The 14,385-nt window shown below is 43.9% G+C and overlaps 1 protein-coding gene across 8 annotated transcripts in view; it reads right to left on the reverse strand.

The window, feature by feature from the left end:
- garnl3 (GTPase activating Rap/RanGAP domain like 3) overlaps nt 1–10,287 on the reverse strand; it is a 67,673-nt gene extending 57,386 nt beyond the window's left edge. For 2 of the 8 annotated variants that reach the window (XM_035608138.2, XM_035608131.2), the window contains exons 1-2: nt 9,949–10,223; nt 9,663–9,800 (exon numbers count right to left, since the gene is read on the reverse strand). In XM_035608138.2, the coding sequence (XP_035464031.1) occupies nt 9,663–9,760 (98 nt within the window). In that variant the 5' untranslated portion in view covers nt 9,761–9,800; nt 9,949–10,223. Of the gene's footprint in view, nt 1–9,662 lie in introns of all 8 variants that reach the window. The other 6 variants (XM_035608133.2, XM_035608135.2, XM_035608141.2 and 3 more) reach the window with 5 other exon arrangements.
- Between the last annotated feature and the right edge of the window lie 4,098 nt (nt 10,288–14,385).

Below are 14,385 nucleotides of genomic sequence, written 5' to 3' on the forward strand. Positions count from 1 at the left end.
GTGGGAGGGTGCTGTAATGTCTGATGGCTTATTTTGATCATCGAATGGTTCGACCATTGTTTATGCACATGCACCACTGTATTGGAACAGTAGAGGTTAATTAATTTCTTCCTCAAGTCCCAAAAGTTGCCACTTGGACTACAGTATTTGACTAGTTACGGAAATATGGTGGGTTCAAGAGCATATTTAGCGTGGTGGGAAAAAAAAGTAAATTACTGTACTCACATACAAGTTTGAGGATGTCAGTTTTCTTCTCTTTTTCTTCTATTAATACTTATTAATTTTACTTTTTTTAAATCAATTTTTGATGTTAAGCTACTACAAAGTATACCTCCACTCCACTATATTTTAGAGGTAAATATTATATGTTAGTTGGGCTTAGTTACTTTTCGAAGGGTGATTCCCCCATCAAACTATTTAAAGCCCATATGGGTCAAATATTCAATATTGCACAAGGAAGACAAAGTGTCCGACCTCATTAATCATCCCCTCTGCGGCCCTTTGGAGAAGGTCTGACACCATGGTGGGGAACCACCGAATTTAAATACCAGTGTGTAAAATAGTGGTATTTTACCTCCCCAATTTTCTGCATAATACGTACTGATTAGCCTTACACTGCACTACGGCCTGTGCTCTGACAGAAAATGAATCGAACACTAGTCTCAATTGTGTTAATATTTTAAGCCAAATACTCTTGTTAGAGAGCGAGAGAAAAAAATCATCTGTCCTCCTTTGTTAATTTCTCTACTGGCAGTCGTTTACACACATAATCATCAGAGAAAACACACTCACACACACATATGCATGCCTGCACGTTCGCACGCGCAGAGATGATTTGGATTCAGACCTTTGCCCCTTTGTTTCTACTGCGCCCCAAATGCCAGCGGGTCACCACGTGGCCTCTGTGAAATGTCACTGTGTCGGGCAGAAACAATTTATGATGCCGCTCTCATTAAATGTGATCAGGTGAATTAACCTTTTGTCAGTAGCGATCAGAGCAGCCCCGGACGCCACTTGGCCCTTTTGGCTCTTTGGCTACATCCATGTGCTTTTGTACGGTTTATTGGAGACTGCACACAAGTCCTGAATACTGCCGAATATGAATGTAGTTGAAAGTAAATGTTGGTACTCGGGTTTTTTTTTCACCCATGCAGCACACAAAGAAACACAATGAGCTTGTTGTCTGCCTCTGAATGAAACCCTCAGCTGAATCCACCTGCTCTCCACGCAAAGGTTCCTGCTTCTAACGTCACTTACTCCTCCTAGTGGAAAATAGCGAATGCATCAATGCACCAGGCATGCCATCACCTACACTGCTTCATATTAATGCAACTCATCACTTTGGTCTTGTGGACACATCAGAAGCTCAAACTAACAGATCGATAAAGGTCCAAAGTGTCAAAGCCTTTAATCACATATTCATGTTCACTGGCCATACGACCATGTGGTGACACGAGTGTTTATATAGGGAGAGCCTGCCCTCTTGTGGGTAGAACCTTTATCACAATTAAATAAGAAAAAACTGTATATTAAACTTTTTACATAAGCACTATCTGATTGTTTATAATCTCATCACATATAGGCATCAATAACCCTCTACTGCATGAACTATGTGTTCTCATCTTGCCCTGCGTGCCATAAGTGAATCCAATATATTCAATACTTTGAGTACTTTGCCTACTTTTTCTGGCCTTTCATCCTGTGTGAAATCTTGGGGAAGCAGGAGAAACAGGGAATTACATTTCCAGACTTTTGACTTTGCGAGAGAAATACAATGAATATTCCCCCTAGACTCCACCCGAAACTATATCTTCTTGAACATATCATTAATGGCAAAAGTGTATCAATCTCAAGCGGTGAACTCTACAGAGCTGCCTCTCAAACTGTGGGATCTGTTCTTCCTTCCCGGCACTGTCCTGCGAGGAAAATACCCTTAACCATTCAATCAGGGGTCATCAATCACTCTCAACCATGGGCCAGTCCTGTTTGGCGTTGTTTTGTTGGCGGGCCAACTCTTCCAAGGTGCGGTAGAAACAAAGATCTATAGGTTGTCACTGTTTTTTGTTAGATTATTCATTTAGGAATCTGTTTTCTTTATCAAACAGTTTGTATCTGTATTTTGTGAGATTCTTTTCATTGTTACTGTAAGCAGGGGTGAACACAGCAGCACATTTCTGTAATGTAACAGACTACGCGAATAATTAGAGCAGATTTACAATTATGGATTTTTTTATATGTGAACTATGAATGAAAAAGTTGAGTTGCTATTATATTTATGCTTCAATTCTCTCATTAATGCACATATAGTAACATCATTTAGTGTTGCTGAGCCCATGACACAGTGTTGGACAAGACAACATTAAAATTTTAATCTATCACTGTACCTATTATTACTATGAAAGTAGTGGCATGATAAATAAATACATTTTTGTAGCCTCAACCCAGGCCTTCAAATCAAGTCAGTAAGTCACTCATACTCTTTAGCATCATGAAATGATATACTGGAAACGTGGTTTTAACAAGTCGAGTGTTGATAATATCGGCGTCATACTTTTTCTGGAGCCGGGCCACATGCATGTGACTCTGCTATCTGAAGGGTGTTCCCACACTAAGATGCAGTGTTACACTTCAACTTCGACTTGCCTGATCAAGAACATGTGATTACAATTTGTTAAGGTCACTACGTCTCCAGATGAAAGGGTGTGGGGATCAAAGTGGATGCAAAGTGGAATGTGTGCCGTTTTTGTCTGAGTGAGTGTGTGTGTGTGTGTGTGTGGGTGTGTGTGTCTGTGTGTGTATGTGTGTGTGTGTGTGTGTGTATGCACCTTCTACAGTACATACATTCACATTGTTCTTTTTAAACCAACACCAACCAAAAAAAGTAAATACAAACATTCTAAATAGCAACATGCAACATAATCAATCACTAAACTATTGTAACAGAGGGCCTACACTTTTTTTTTTTTTTTTTTTAAAGAGTCTACACAACTACTTCTTTTTGAGCCACATCATTACAACCTCCACTGAAAATAAGCCTCCGTCTTTGACGCCTCTACAGGTCCTTTCAAACTGCGTCTCCAACCCCTTTTCATACTTTCACCATTTGTTTCTGTTGCTCCCTTTTTAACCAATCGGAGGTTTTTGGCCGCCCTCCCTCCAACACCGCAGGGTAAAAATGTACAACAGTAACCCTTCGCCGGCTCCACTTCCTCCTCTGTCTCTCCTGGATCTCTGTGTGAGGGTTATGACGGGGGCAGTGGGCTGGTGTGAAGCAGCTCACACACACACACACACACACACACACACACACACACACAGAGACGTCCTCTGAGCTTCCATACTCTGCTCCGTTCCCCCCTGGCACCTCAACACACACACACACGCTCACTTTCACTTTGCCAATATGAGTCTTGTACGCATGTGGCTTGTGGCCGTTGCTCGAAGCTGGCCACATCTCAACCGATACCCAGTTAAGTACGCTGGCTTTATTCCAGCCAGCTATAACGGGGAATATTTTTCCAGGCTCCAAGTTTTCCCGAACCAGTGCACAGTGCATTTTTAATGTGTAGGTATGTGTTTTAAAGCCCTAAATGGAAGCAGATGTTCCCGTCAAAGAGGAAAAGTTTGCATAGGGCTGTAATCAAGCAGAGGGATTTTTTTTTTTTGTATTCCTTTTTTTCTTCGAGTAATTTGAGTCTATTTTTCTGTCTAAATGAGCCCGGTGCACTGCGTTGTGCGCATGACTGAGCTGTGCCGGGTTGTGCAGAGCTATGCAGCCACATATGGGAGTGATTACAGTCCAGTGTTTATCAGACCTCGCGGAGGGACTGACTGTACGGCTGAGCAGAGCAGAACCAGCCGCGTGCGCACTCTTTGGATTTTCCCAGCCACGACCTTCTATGGAAGTCAAGACAAGTGAGACCACGTTACACCGACACAGTGCAAGCAATCATAACTCCAAGGGGGGCAGCGTCTTTTCGAAAAGCTGAGGCAATTCGGGATAAGTGATCAGTAGAAAGTGCAGATATTTTGATTATCGAGAAATGGTTTTACACATCAAGGTCCGTCGGTGTGTGAGGAAAAAGTTGTTTAAAGCCGTCGCATCAAATCTGATGAATGTCCTGAATGAAATCGACGAGTAAGAAAAAGAAAACAAAAATCCTGGGGATTTTTTTTTCCATGCCTCCGAAGCCGAAAACCTATCACTGCTTGGCTCGAAGCTACTTGTTGCAAGTTGTGTTGCATTATGGGTAACGTAGGCGCCAAAAAGTCAGACTTCAAATTAAGGTAGTCGACTCCGCTAACTATTTTCTCCATGAACTGATAAACACAGTTTCCCACAGTCCACAAATACCATTTGTCTGACCAACCGTCCAAAACCCAGAGAGTTTTCAACGATATAAGATATAAAATGCTGGAAACCCTCACGTTGGAGGACCTGAAACCAGAGAATGTACATTTCTTTTCTTGAAAAAAAAGGACTCAAAGCACCCTAATCTCATATCAAAATCGAAATCTTAACGACTCATTTTCAGTTAGTCGACTGTGCTTTGCAGCTTTACCGACGCAGGAGTAAACTTTCTGCGCGTGACCTCCGACTAATGTGTGCGTGCGTGCGTGTGTGTGTGTGTGTGTGTGTGTGTGTGTGTGTGTGTGTGTGTGTGTGTGTGTGTGTGTGTGTGTGTGTGTGTGTGTGTGTGTGTGTGTGTGTGTGTGTGTGTGTGTGTGTGTGTGTGTGTGTGAGTGAGCTAAATTACATTCCCAGTAGGCAAAGCAGTCGAGTGACTTGAGTCAGCAAAACTGTCCATCAGTTCAGCTCCCAGCTGGGTGCTTTATGACAGCCTGTAACTCAGAGGGAGACCCCAGCAGCCCGGCCTATCTCAACCACTTTCGCCCAGTTTGTTAGAGAGCACATCCAATATGGTCCCGTCCGCGAGTGCATTCTCAGATCTTAAAGCAGAGAAAACATGTCTGACATTGAAAACACATGTTCTTCATCCACATACCGCTTTGAAGTCTACAGTAAAAGCTTCAGCAGGAAACCGCATGAGGACAAACCCTAATACATATTTCCTTCCCCCCGCCAGCCTCTTTTAAAAGACACACATGCCCAAAAGTCCCTCGCCCGTTTGTTTACCGAGCGCGTGAACAGAGCGCGGATGACTCTGGCTACATCTGGAACCAGTCTTGTGCCAATCTAACAAGCTGCAAGCTGCAGCAAAGGCCCTGGCAACTGTAGTCACAAAAACATTGTGGGTTCGGCAGCGGGGCGAGGTTAATGAAGACACTGATAGCATTTCAAAGGCAAATGCACTCAAACAACCTCTCGAAGTGAGACGTTCAGGGAGAAAGGAGGAGAGGGCGAGCGAGCGAGCGAAAGAGGCTGTAGCGTGTCAAGGATCTATTTTTTGCTCAGCCCCGGACTGTGGCTGAGGTTGCATGGCAGAGCTCTCACTGAATCTCTTTTGTACAGTGGGTGAACGGAGGCATGCATGGGTGGTACAGTAAAAGCAGGGAGGGGCGGGGTGACACTGGCGAACTGAGCGGATTGATTAATGAGCCGCACTCATTTTTCAAAACCCAATAATCCACGCCGTCAAACCCAATCGCTCCTTCCTTCACTGCAAACAAGCTCCTAATCCGAACGCAGTTGCTCCTTTTGTGCAACAAAACCAAACCACACAGTAACATGCTCTAATCACACATTGCCTAGGGGTTTAGCTTGATGATAAATTGACACAAAAAATTTGTCAATGCTGACACATTGTGTGCTTTGTGATACTGGCTTCATCAGAAAAACCGTGGTCAGGGCGTGTGGGTCTCTGCCGGTTTGTAGTACTGCCTGGTAGTGTAGTGTGTTCACATAGTTTTCCTCTCTGCCTCTCTGGCAGTGTCTATTAGAGCCATGTTTGCTCTGCCAGTCCGTGATCAGAGTCGGAGCCAGTGCCGTCTTGGCTCCTCCTAGTGTCACTGTGTAGTCTAATCTCATTCAGACAAACTTTGCCAGGGCTGACTGGAAGTCCTTTGAGCCAGGCCAGAGCCAAGAGAGCGGTGGCGGGCAGAGTTGACAAGAGACGCATGCCTTGAATGTTGTGGAAAGTAATGGAAAAAGACACTAAATGGGTTAGGATTTGTTATTCCTCCAGACTTTCCTCCGTCAGGCTCGTGGGCAAGGAGCTTGTCCAAAAGTATATGCTTATGCAATTGCATAATAAACTCAAATTTGATTTCAAGAGAAGAATCTTTGTTTGTTTTTCTTAATTCCTGGCGCCTTCTTTACCCACAATGCAACTTGACCAACGACATTGGTGTGTCAAACGACACACAAACACACACACACACACACCATATGTATTGTAGATAGATACACAAACATAAGCTTATGATCATGTACAAACATGCAGCCACCTGCACCCTCCGACCACCTGCTACCGGCACAGCGGAGGAATAATCAGCAAATAATGGCCCCCAGTAGTCGTCGCCCTTTCAACTTTTCTCCATCCACCCGGAAACTCTGTGGCCACTGCTGTCGGAGAGATTATCTGCCGAGGGGCGGCCTGCTGACTTTGTTGGATGAGGCTTAGTCACAATGAAACCGTGTCCAAACCAGACCCGGAGAAATAATAATGTAATGTGATGTGTGTATCTCAGAGCAGATTATCTCCGGGGGCCTTGGCACAGATCATGACAGCTTGACATAATTAACTTTTCCTCAAAGACTTTTTAAATCATCTTATACTTGGATATAACTTGAAGATGAAAGTTTTTGGTGGGGAGTTCCAAAGATGCAACACTACACATGTTGTCATTTGTTTCAGCATCTCATTTTGTCGGGATTTATTTGTCTCACATGATGAAGAACATTTGGCTTTTAGATGCTTGGCCAGGCAAAACACCTTGGACTTTAGGAGACTGCGATGAGTATTTTTTCTCTGTTTCCTGACATTTTGAGGACCGAGCGGTTAATCAATAATAATAAAAAAAACTTATCAAGTTGCATCTTTAGCGTTCTCTTGTGTACTGTAAGATGTCTGCAGTAGAAACAAGAGAAAAACGAGGACAGATCAATGTCTAGATAAACACTGCCTCATGACATACTTCCACAGGCAAACATATGGGAACATTCAGCCTTAGAGTGCGCGCGTGTGTGAGCACGTGTGATTATGCACGTGAAAGTATAGCTATGCGTCACTGCAGCACAATGAATTATACGCAGACTCCTCAGCAGCGGCCCCTTTACTTCAGTAAAGTGGAGAATCTATTTCCCCGTGCAGTAGCACTTCAGGCCCGGCTCTGATTGATTGTCTGTTAAACTGCTGCTTTCTGAGAGACAGTCTGCCAGGAAATGTGACTGGGCCCCTGGCATACAGAGCAGGAGCAACCCGGTGCACTGTGCCGGAAAAATCAAGCTGATTAGAAAGGATGTGTAATTTCAAAGCAAGCTTGACACAAAAGGTAGCCAACTCTCATCCCCCGCATGCATCATGCCCCAAACAGTAAATGCTTCTATTTGGAAAGGGAGACCCGGCAGTCTCGATGGAGACATCTCCAACAAACATCTATCACCATCACACACACACATCAGACAAATTTATCAGCTAATAGAGCAATGAAGCACGATTCCTGAGTCAATTTGCACACCTCAACAGAGTGTCTGAAATAGCAGGAAATTATGCTGCCTTCTCGTGCAATCGGATTTATAGTAAATACGAGTTGCCGACTTGGCACGTGAACGCCTACTCAGGTCGTAATTACGAGTGGGAAACTCAAGAGATCATTTTGATACCCGAGGTCCCGAGTTGGGATGACCAGAGCCATTCAACATGGCGGAGAAGAGGATAGATTCAGGAATGGATGGTATGTAATTCTTTATTTTTAACAGTGCAACAAGTATTAGCTGTTGCTTGTGTACACAAATAATTTTAATCTGTAACCTATGTACACTTAACTAGATAAAGACCGATTCCATGTATCGTTCTATCAAGAACAAATGGACTACAGTCTGCTAGCGCGGTGAAAATTTATTGCATTCGCTGACGTTCCGCCATTTTTTTTCAATCGTTCCGACAACACAACGTGACATTCTCACAAGTGGGAAGTCGGATCTTCCGACTCGCATGTGAAGGCAGCATTCGAGTAGAGGTGGGGGTAGTGGGTGATATGAATAAGCAAAAATGATTAGTTGATAGAAAGAAAAACTATCAGCTTCCACGTTGATCATTGATAAACAATTTTATTCCAAACAAAATTCCAAACATTTGATGGTTTCATGCAAATTTGAGAACGTTCCTCTCTTCTTTGTTTCATATTGTAGTAAAATGAATATTTATGGGGTTTGAACTGTAGGTCAGACAAAACAGGACATGCTTCAGAGTCATGTTGTGCTCTCACTCATGACTTAGTGCAAGTATATCCCAGTTTGGATCAATATAGCACCGACACGAGACTGGATTACCTGTACATATATATTACATATTTTTATATGTCTGTTTGATTATCTATACAAACAAAAATATATGGATATTGTCCGGTTATAATATAATCTAGTCACAAAAAACCCTGCAAAAATGTTCTTATTAAAAATAGTGCATGTTCCACTGAAACAGTTCATTGATGAATTGAAAAAACTGATTGAGAGAATAATCAGAAATGAAAATAACACCAACTGGTTGCAGTCCTAATGAAAGCACCTTACTGGATGTGTTAAAGATGACGCTGGTACACAACAAGTGACTATGCAAAGAGGGGAGGAACTGGTGCCACATCAGTGACAGTGAAACCAAATATATAGTCCGACTCTGAGCCACAGTGCACACACGCTCCTGATGGACGAGTCTGGGAATGGACCACACAGGGAGCTGGGAAGGTGCACAGGACACGTACAGTATGTCATAAACCTGAATGGGCTTCGATAAAGCACCAGTGTACAGTATGTGATCGGCCACCCAGACACCCTGTCTTCGTGTGTCTGTTGCCTCAGGGTGTGTGTGTGTGGGTGCGGGTGTGTGTGTGTGTGTGCGTGTATAAACACACAGGTGTGCATCTGTACCCCAGACTGCAGCAGGGGATTCGATCCCTCCAACAGCCTGCTCGAGGCTATTTTTAGGTGGGGGCATTAAAACGCGCATATTCTGTGTGGCGCAGGATTGGACGGCACCGGGGCACCGGGGGCTGCAGTGCTGCCCAATCAACACCCGATTTAAACGGTGATTGACAGTGTCCCGCCACAAAGCAGCGCTGTCAACACTGCAGTCAGGTGCAGACGACGACACGTATCCGTGCGTAACGCATCCCCCCCGCTGTCCGAGAGGACATGTGAACGCACGGTGTTGACATTTAAAAAAGAAGGAGAAGAAGAAGAAGAAGTAGAAAAAAAAGGGGGGGGGGGGGGGTGAATAAAGGGTACCAGGATGTTTGGGCACAGAGGGGGAATCAGAGACGGTTATGTGACTACACATTATGTTTGGGGCAATCCCTCCGCTCCTTACGCGCACGCCCTGGATAGATCACCAAGCCGCAGGGGGAGAGACGCTGCTCGTCCTCCGGTCTCGTGCAAAGTGACACTTGCAGGCAAGAGAGCGCAGTTCCCCCGGGATCGTCTGGCCATTTTTCATCGCCCCGCTTGTCCCACCAGAAGAAAAAACCCCCCAAAGAGCACCTACCTGGTGATCTCGAAGCTGCAGCCTTTCCGCAGGAGCAGGGCTCTCTTCCGCATGATGCCTTTGTCCCTGCCGAGGTACACATTTTTGTCCGAATTCATGGGTGCTGGGCGAGCAGGTACACTCGGGGAAACGGCAGATCTCCAAGGGAAGGGGGGAAAAAAAGAGTCAAATTAAAAAATAAAAAAAATAATAATAATAATCGAGCACTGGGCTGCGAGAGGCAGAAGAGAAGAAGCGGACAAAAAGGAGGAAGAACAAAAAAAAAATCCTTTTACGCTCGGCTCACCTCAGCGGAGCAAGGAAAGTGATCTTGCAGACTTTTCCCCTCCACACACACACACACACGCACGCACGCGCGCGCGCACCCGCACCGCTCGGGCTAAACAAAAGACGGTGTGTCGTCGAGGTCGGTGGTGATCTCCATGGAGCGGCGGGCTGCAAGCGGTCGTACCGGGGACTCTCTGCCGCCCCGGAGGTCCTGTGATCCCGAACTGTGGTGTGGAGCCCACGGTGCTCCGTCTGCCTCAGCCCGACGCACTGAGAGGCTGCGAGAGGGGGAGGGGGTGTGTGTGTGTGAGTGTGTGTGTGTGTGTGTGTTAAATTAAATTAAGTTAAGTTACCCTGTGCGTGGGAAAGGAAGAGCAAGTGGCAGAGTGACAGCTCCATGTCTACCTCGTAATTCGGTGCTGGTCTATTTATAGCAATAAAGACACAATTTAGAGAGTTGGCTATCACATCTGAATGTAGTGCTCTTTTTCTTGGAATGCTCAGAATAGCTGAGAACGTTTCAAGTTCTAGTATGTCTGTTTGCCTTCGCCTCATGCAGATTTGGGGAATGAAATGGCGAATTTCTCATGGCCCAAGGTGGCACAACAAAACACAACTGCACAAGATACACCAAAAAAAGAAGAAAGAAATATAAATTCTGCGTGAACTTCCTGCACATGGAGTCATGAATACAGAGAGAATGTCAGTAACGTTAAATAATTAATGTCCAACTAGTGGCCTCGGTGTGATTATAGGTGCTATATTTGGGTAAATCAAAGAGAATACATGTATGCTTTAGATCGGTGATTCTGGGTGAACTAAAAACAATACCATCGTTATTCTGGACCGACTCACAGTCATAGTTTTTCCTCCATTCGAGGGAAATACAGCAATTTTAGGAAGATAACGGGAACTGTCCCATAAAATCATTTAAAAATGCAGTGGAGAACCACTCAGTAAGACGTGTCCATTGTTCATCTGTGCTTTGACGCAACAGCACAACCATTTTTTGGGCAACTATTCTCATATTATTATTCAAATATTATCTTGATTCAAAACACAACTGTGCCGTGTTTCCTTCGGTGTGGATGCATCCACCTCCCCTTATCAGACTAAAGAGGCCATTGTCCACAACTATGACCACAGTATCACATTTCAGTGATAAACAACAACAACAACACCAAAATGATCAATCTTTTAATCAATCTATAGTTCTTTTCCATGGATTTTGAATCAAATTTGCAAGAGATGTTCATAATCTCTCTTGGGAGGACAGACTCTCTGCACAGAGAGAATTCTTGCCAAATTTCATTCCTGCTGATTCTAGTTTGTCTCGTGTTGTCATATTTTCGCAAAGGCTGTAATCAATTACGGCGCTGAATATCTTCTCAAGGTTCTTAAAAACACAGATTGTCTGAGACAAATAAAACATTTGGTCAAAAACGTTTGATCTCATCTGTATAAGGGACCCTGGACAATATTAACCATAACTGTATCCATATGGTATCATTTAGCTCAGAGCTAATTTTCATTCAAAACTGCTGCATCACAGAGAATGTGTTCTGGGAATCAGTCTTTTATTCTAGCTAAATCAGACATAATTCTAGAGTTTTTTTGAGAAAATATGATGATTTAAAGAATATAAAAAACACACTCTTCCTTTAATCATTTAAAAGTTGAACTCATAAGCAATAAAACACATCCCTGGTGAATTCAAGACGTGATACACAACTTTACTTGGCCTGGAGTGACCAGCTAAAGTGACATTACTGAGTCAGTTTGGTGACTTTTGTTTCTATGTTTTTTTTTTAAAAATTTACCACCGGCCAATGTGACAAAATGTTTCAAAAATGTCACATTTAAAGCCCCAGTGTGTAATTTTGGTACTTTTCTGGCAGCATCTGGTGGTAAAGTTGCAAACTGCAACCAACCGAGCATCCGACAGGGGACATTTTATGGTGGTGCACCGCTAATTCCATTTCCGGTTTCTCGCAGTCGCGATTGCGACGTATTCTGGACCGTTTTCTGCAACCGTATTTAATGCTGCGTTCCATTATACCTCGGAAGTCGGACCCCGGAAGTGGTGATTTTCTTCTGACCACCCGAGTCGCAGTTGAACCGGAACGCAGCACAACACGACGTAGCAAACAAGACGACGTACACGGAGGTCGGGTCCCCCTAATGTTACTTTTTTTAACTCGTTCAAAGTGGACGAAAAAACATCGGTTCTTTGTTGCAGGTGATTATACAAATATGAACACATAGGTATGGACAATATATTCAATTTCTGTGAATATGTTCTTTTAAATATTAATCACTGTAACTTTAAATTGATTTAAAGTCACTTGCTTTGAATGTTCAGTGTGTAAGATTTAGTGACATCTAGTGGTGAGTTTTCACACTGCAACCGACTGAACACCCCTCGCATCGTCCCTCCCTTTCCCAGCGTGTTGCTGAGCCTGCTGTGGCCTTCAGAGCCGGTGTTTGGTTTGTCCCTTCTGGGCTGCTGTAGAGACACATGGCTGTGCAACATGGCGGACTCTGTGGAAGAGATCCTGCTCAGGATGTAGATTTAAGGGCACATTTTAAGTTAAACGCAATGATTCTTAGTTGCAGGTGATTCCCCCCAAATCCAACACGCTGGTCCTTTAAAGTTATAATACTAAGGAATTTCATGATATCAAACCCCATTTCTCACAAGCACCCCTCCAGCTCATCTGGAAGGTTATCGCTTTCACGTTGCCCCGTGGAAAACTATTTTTTGCTGTGGGCACCGTGACAGAAGATTGTGGTTGCAATCGTATTTTTGTGACGCTTCTATTACGACAACAACAACATGGGGGTTTTGTTACACTCTGATTCCCCAGCTACTCTTCTGTTGTGCGTGTGGAAAAAGTAGCTGCTCAATGAGTGTTGGCTGTAGTATTAAACCATGCTTGTTGTTATCACGGTAACCACGTGTGTTGCCAAGTCAACCATTACTGATATCTGTAAGGATTAACAACCTTACAGATATCATCTCCCAGTGACCTGACTGAGAGTGTGTGAAAAGCCGGCGCAAACAAAAAAAAAAGACCTCTGTGTGTTTCTTTTCTTTTTATGTTTGCATTAAAGCAATTGAAATCTTGAGAGCTGAAATTATTTGCCGACCACCAGAAAACTAAACAACAACCTGATTATCAATTTAGGGATTATTGATAAAAACCTATAACGCGAAGAGGAACAGTAAGGGCAGATCATCTCTTCGTTCCTACGCTGATTAGTAAACACTCGTGGTGGTTGTCGATTACTCCCACGTACGTACAAATACTCACATGAACACACACACACTCACAAGCACACTGTGTCTTGTATGTCAGCCCACTGTTTAGATGAGGAATTCTCTCACCATGACTCACAGCTGCGTTCAAAGACGCGCAGCCAATGTTTGTGTGATTTGAAAGACTTCAGTTTTGTTGCTCAAACCTCCTGACGTGATTCAACGGAACTGCTACTTACCACATCACCCTGTGGTAAGAGACGCCTTAAATAGCTGCCCTCTCTCACACCACTTATCAGTGTGATTGTGTAGTAGCAGATTGCAGCGCGACCGACTGAGATGAAATAATTAATACGACTTTGCTGAGGTTTAACTTGTGGCATGATGACACTTTGAGACATTTTCTATAATCGAGGTATCCGGTGGACAAATGGCCTGTGATTATAATTAAGTTTATACATTTTACTTCCCACTAACAGAGAAATACATGTTTTCCAGATGAATGTCTCGCTGTCGGACAACAGTCAAATGCAAACACGTTCAAGGTGAATTCGTGTGTGGCAGTGAGGTCGCTTGACGTGTGTGCAGGTCTTTTCTGTATTTACTGAACAAGGGTGGAGGACACTGAAAGGCCTTGTGAGTCTGTGACCTCCAGCAGGACTGAATTGACTCAACATCTGTCTCCACATTTTCTGGCCTGTGTTGCTCTGGGCCGTGATGGAAGGAGGAATAAAGCTACTAAAGCTGCAGTTTGGCTGTAGCTCTGAGGTGAGCATGGGCTACTGTAATGTTGACCAGCTGAATATGAAGTCCACAACATTGGTTTTCTGATTTTTATATATTTCTAATCAAACCTGCAGAGACCTAGCCTGGGACCCAGGCGATTTCTGGGAGCTCATATACGATTATAGCACGCCGCGGGCGAAGCGACTTTCGTAAACAACCAAGGCTTCCCGCTGATGAACGAGCATCTGACTTCATGCAACAAAAACGGCAACACTGGTTCACAGACATCGTGGAATCATCATCACAGACTCTAGTCTGTTGACATGTTCGCATCTCTCAACAGGACTCGCGTGATTCGTCTGTGTCCGTTGGTAACGCCTCTTGGAAATCGAAAATAAAGAGGTCCCAGACTAATACATGTTTGAGTATTAGTCTGCTACGACAGGCTAGCAGAGACCAGCTGTAATGAAA

The sequence above is a fragment of the Scophthalmus maximus genome, chromosome 20 (genome assembly GCF_022379125.1).
Source record: "Scophthalmus maximus strain ysfricsl-2021 chromosome 20, ASM2237912v1, whole genome shotgun sequence".
Taxonomy (NCBI): Eukaryota; Metazoa; Chordata; class Actinopteri; order Pleuronectiformes; family Scophthalmidae; genus Scophthalmus; species Scophthalmus maximus.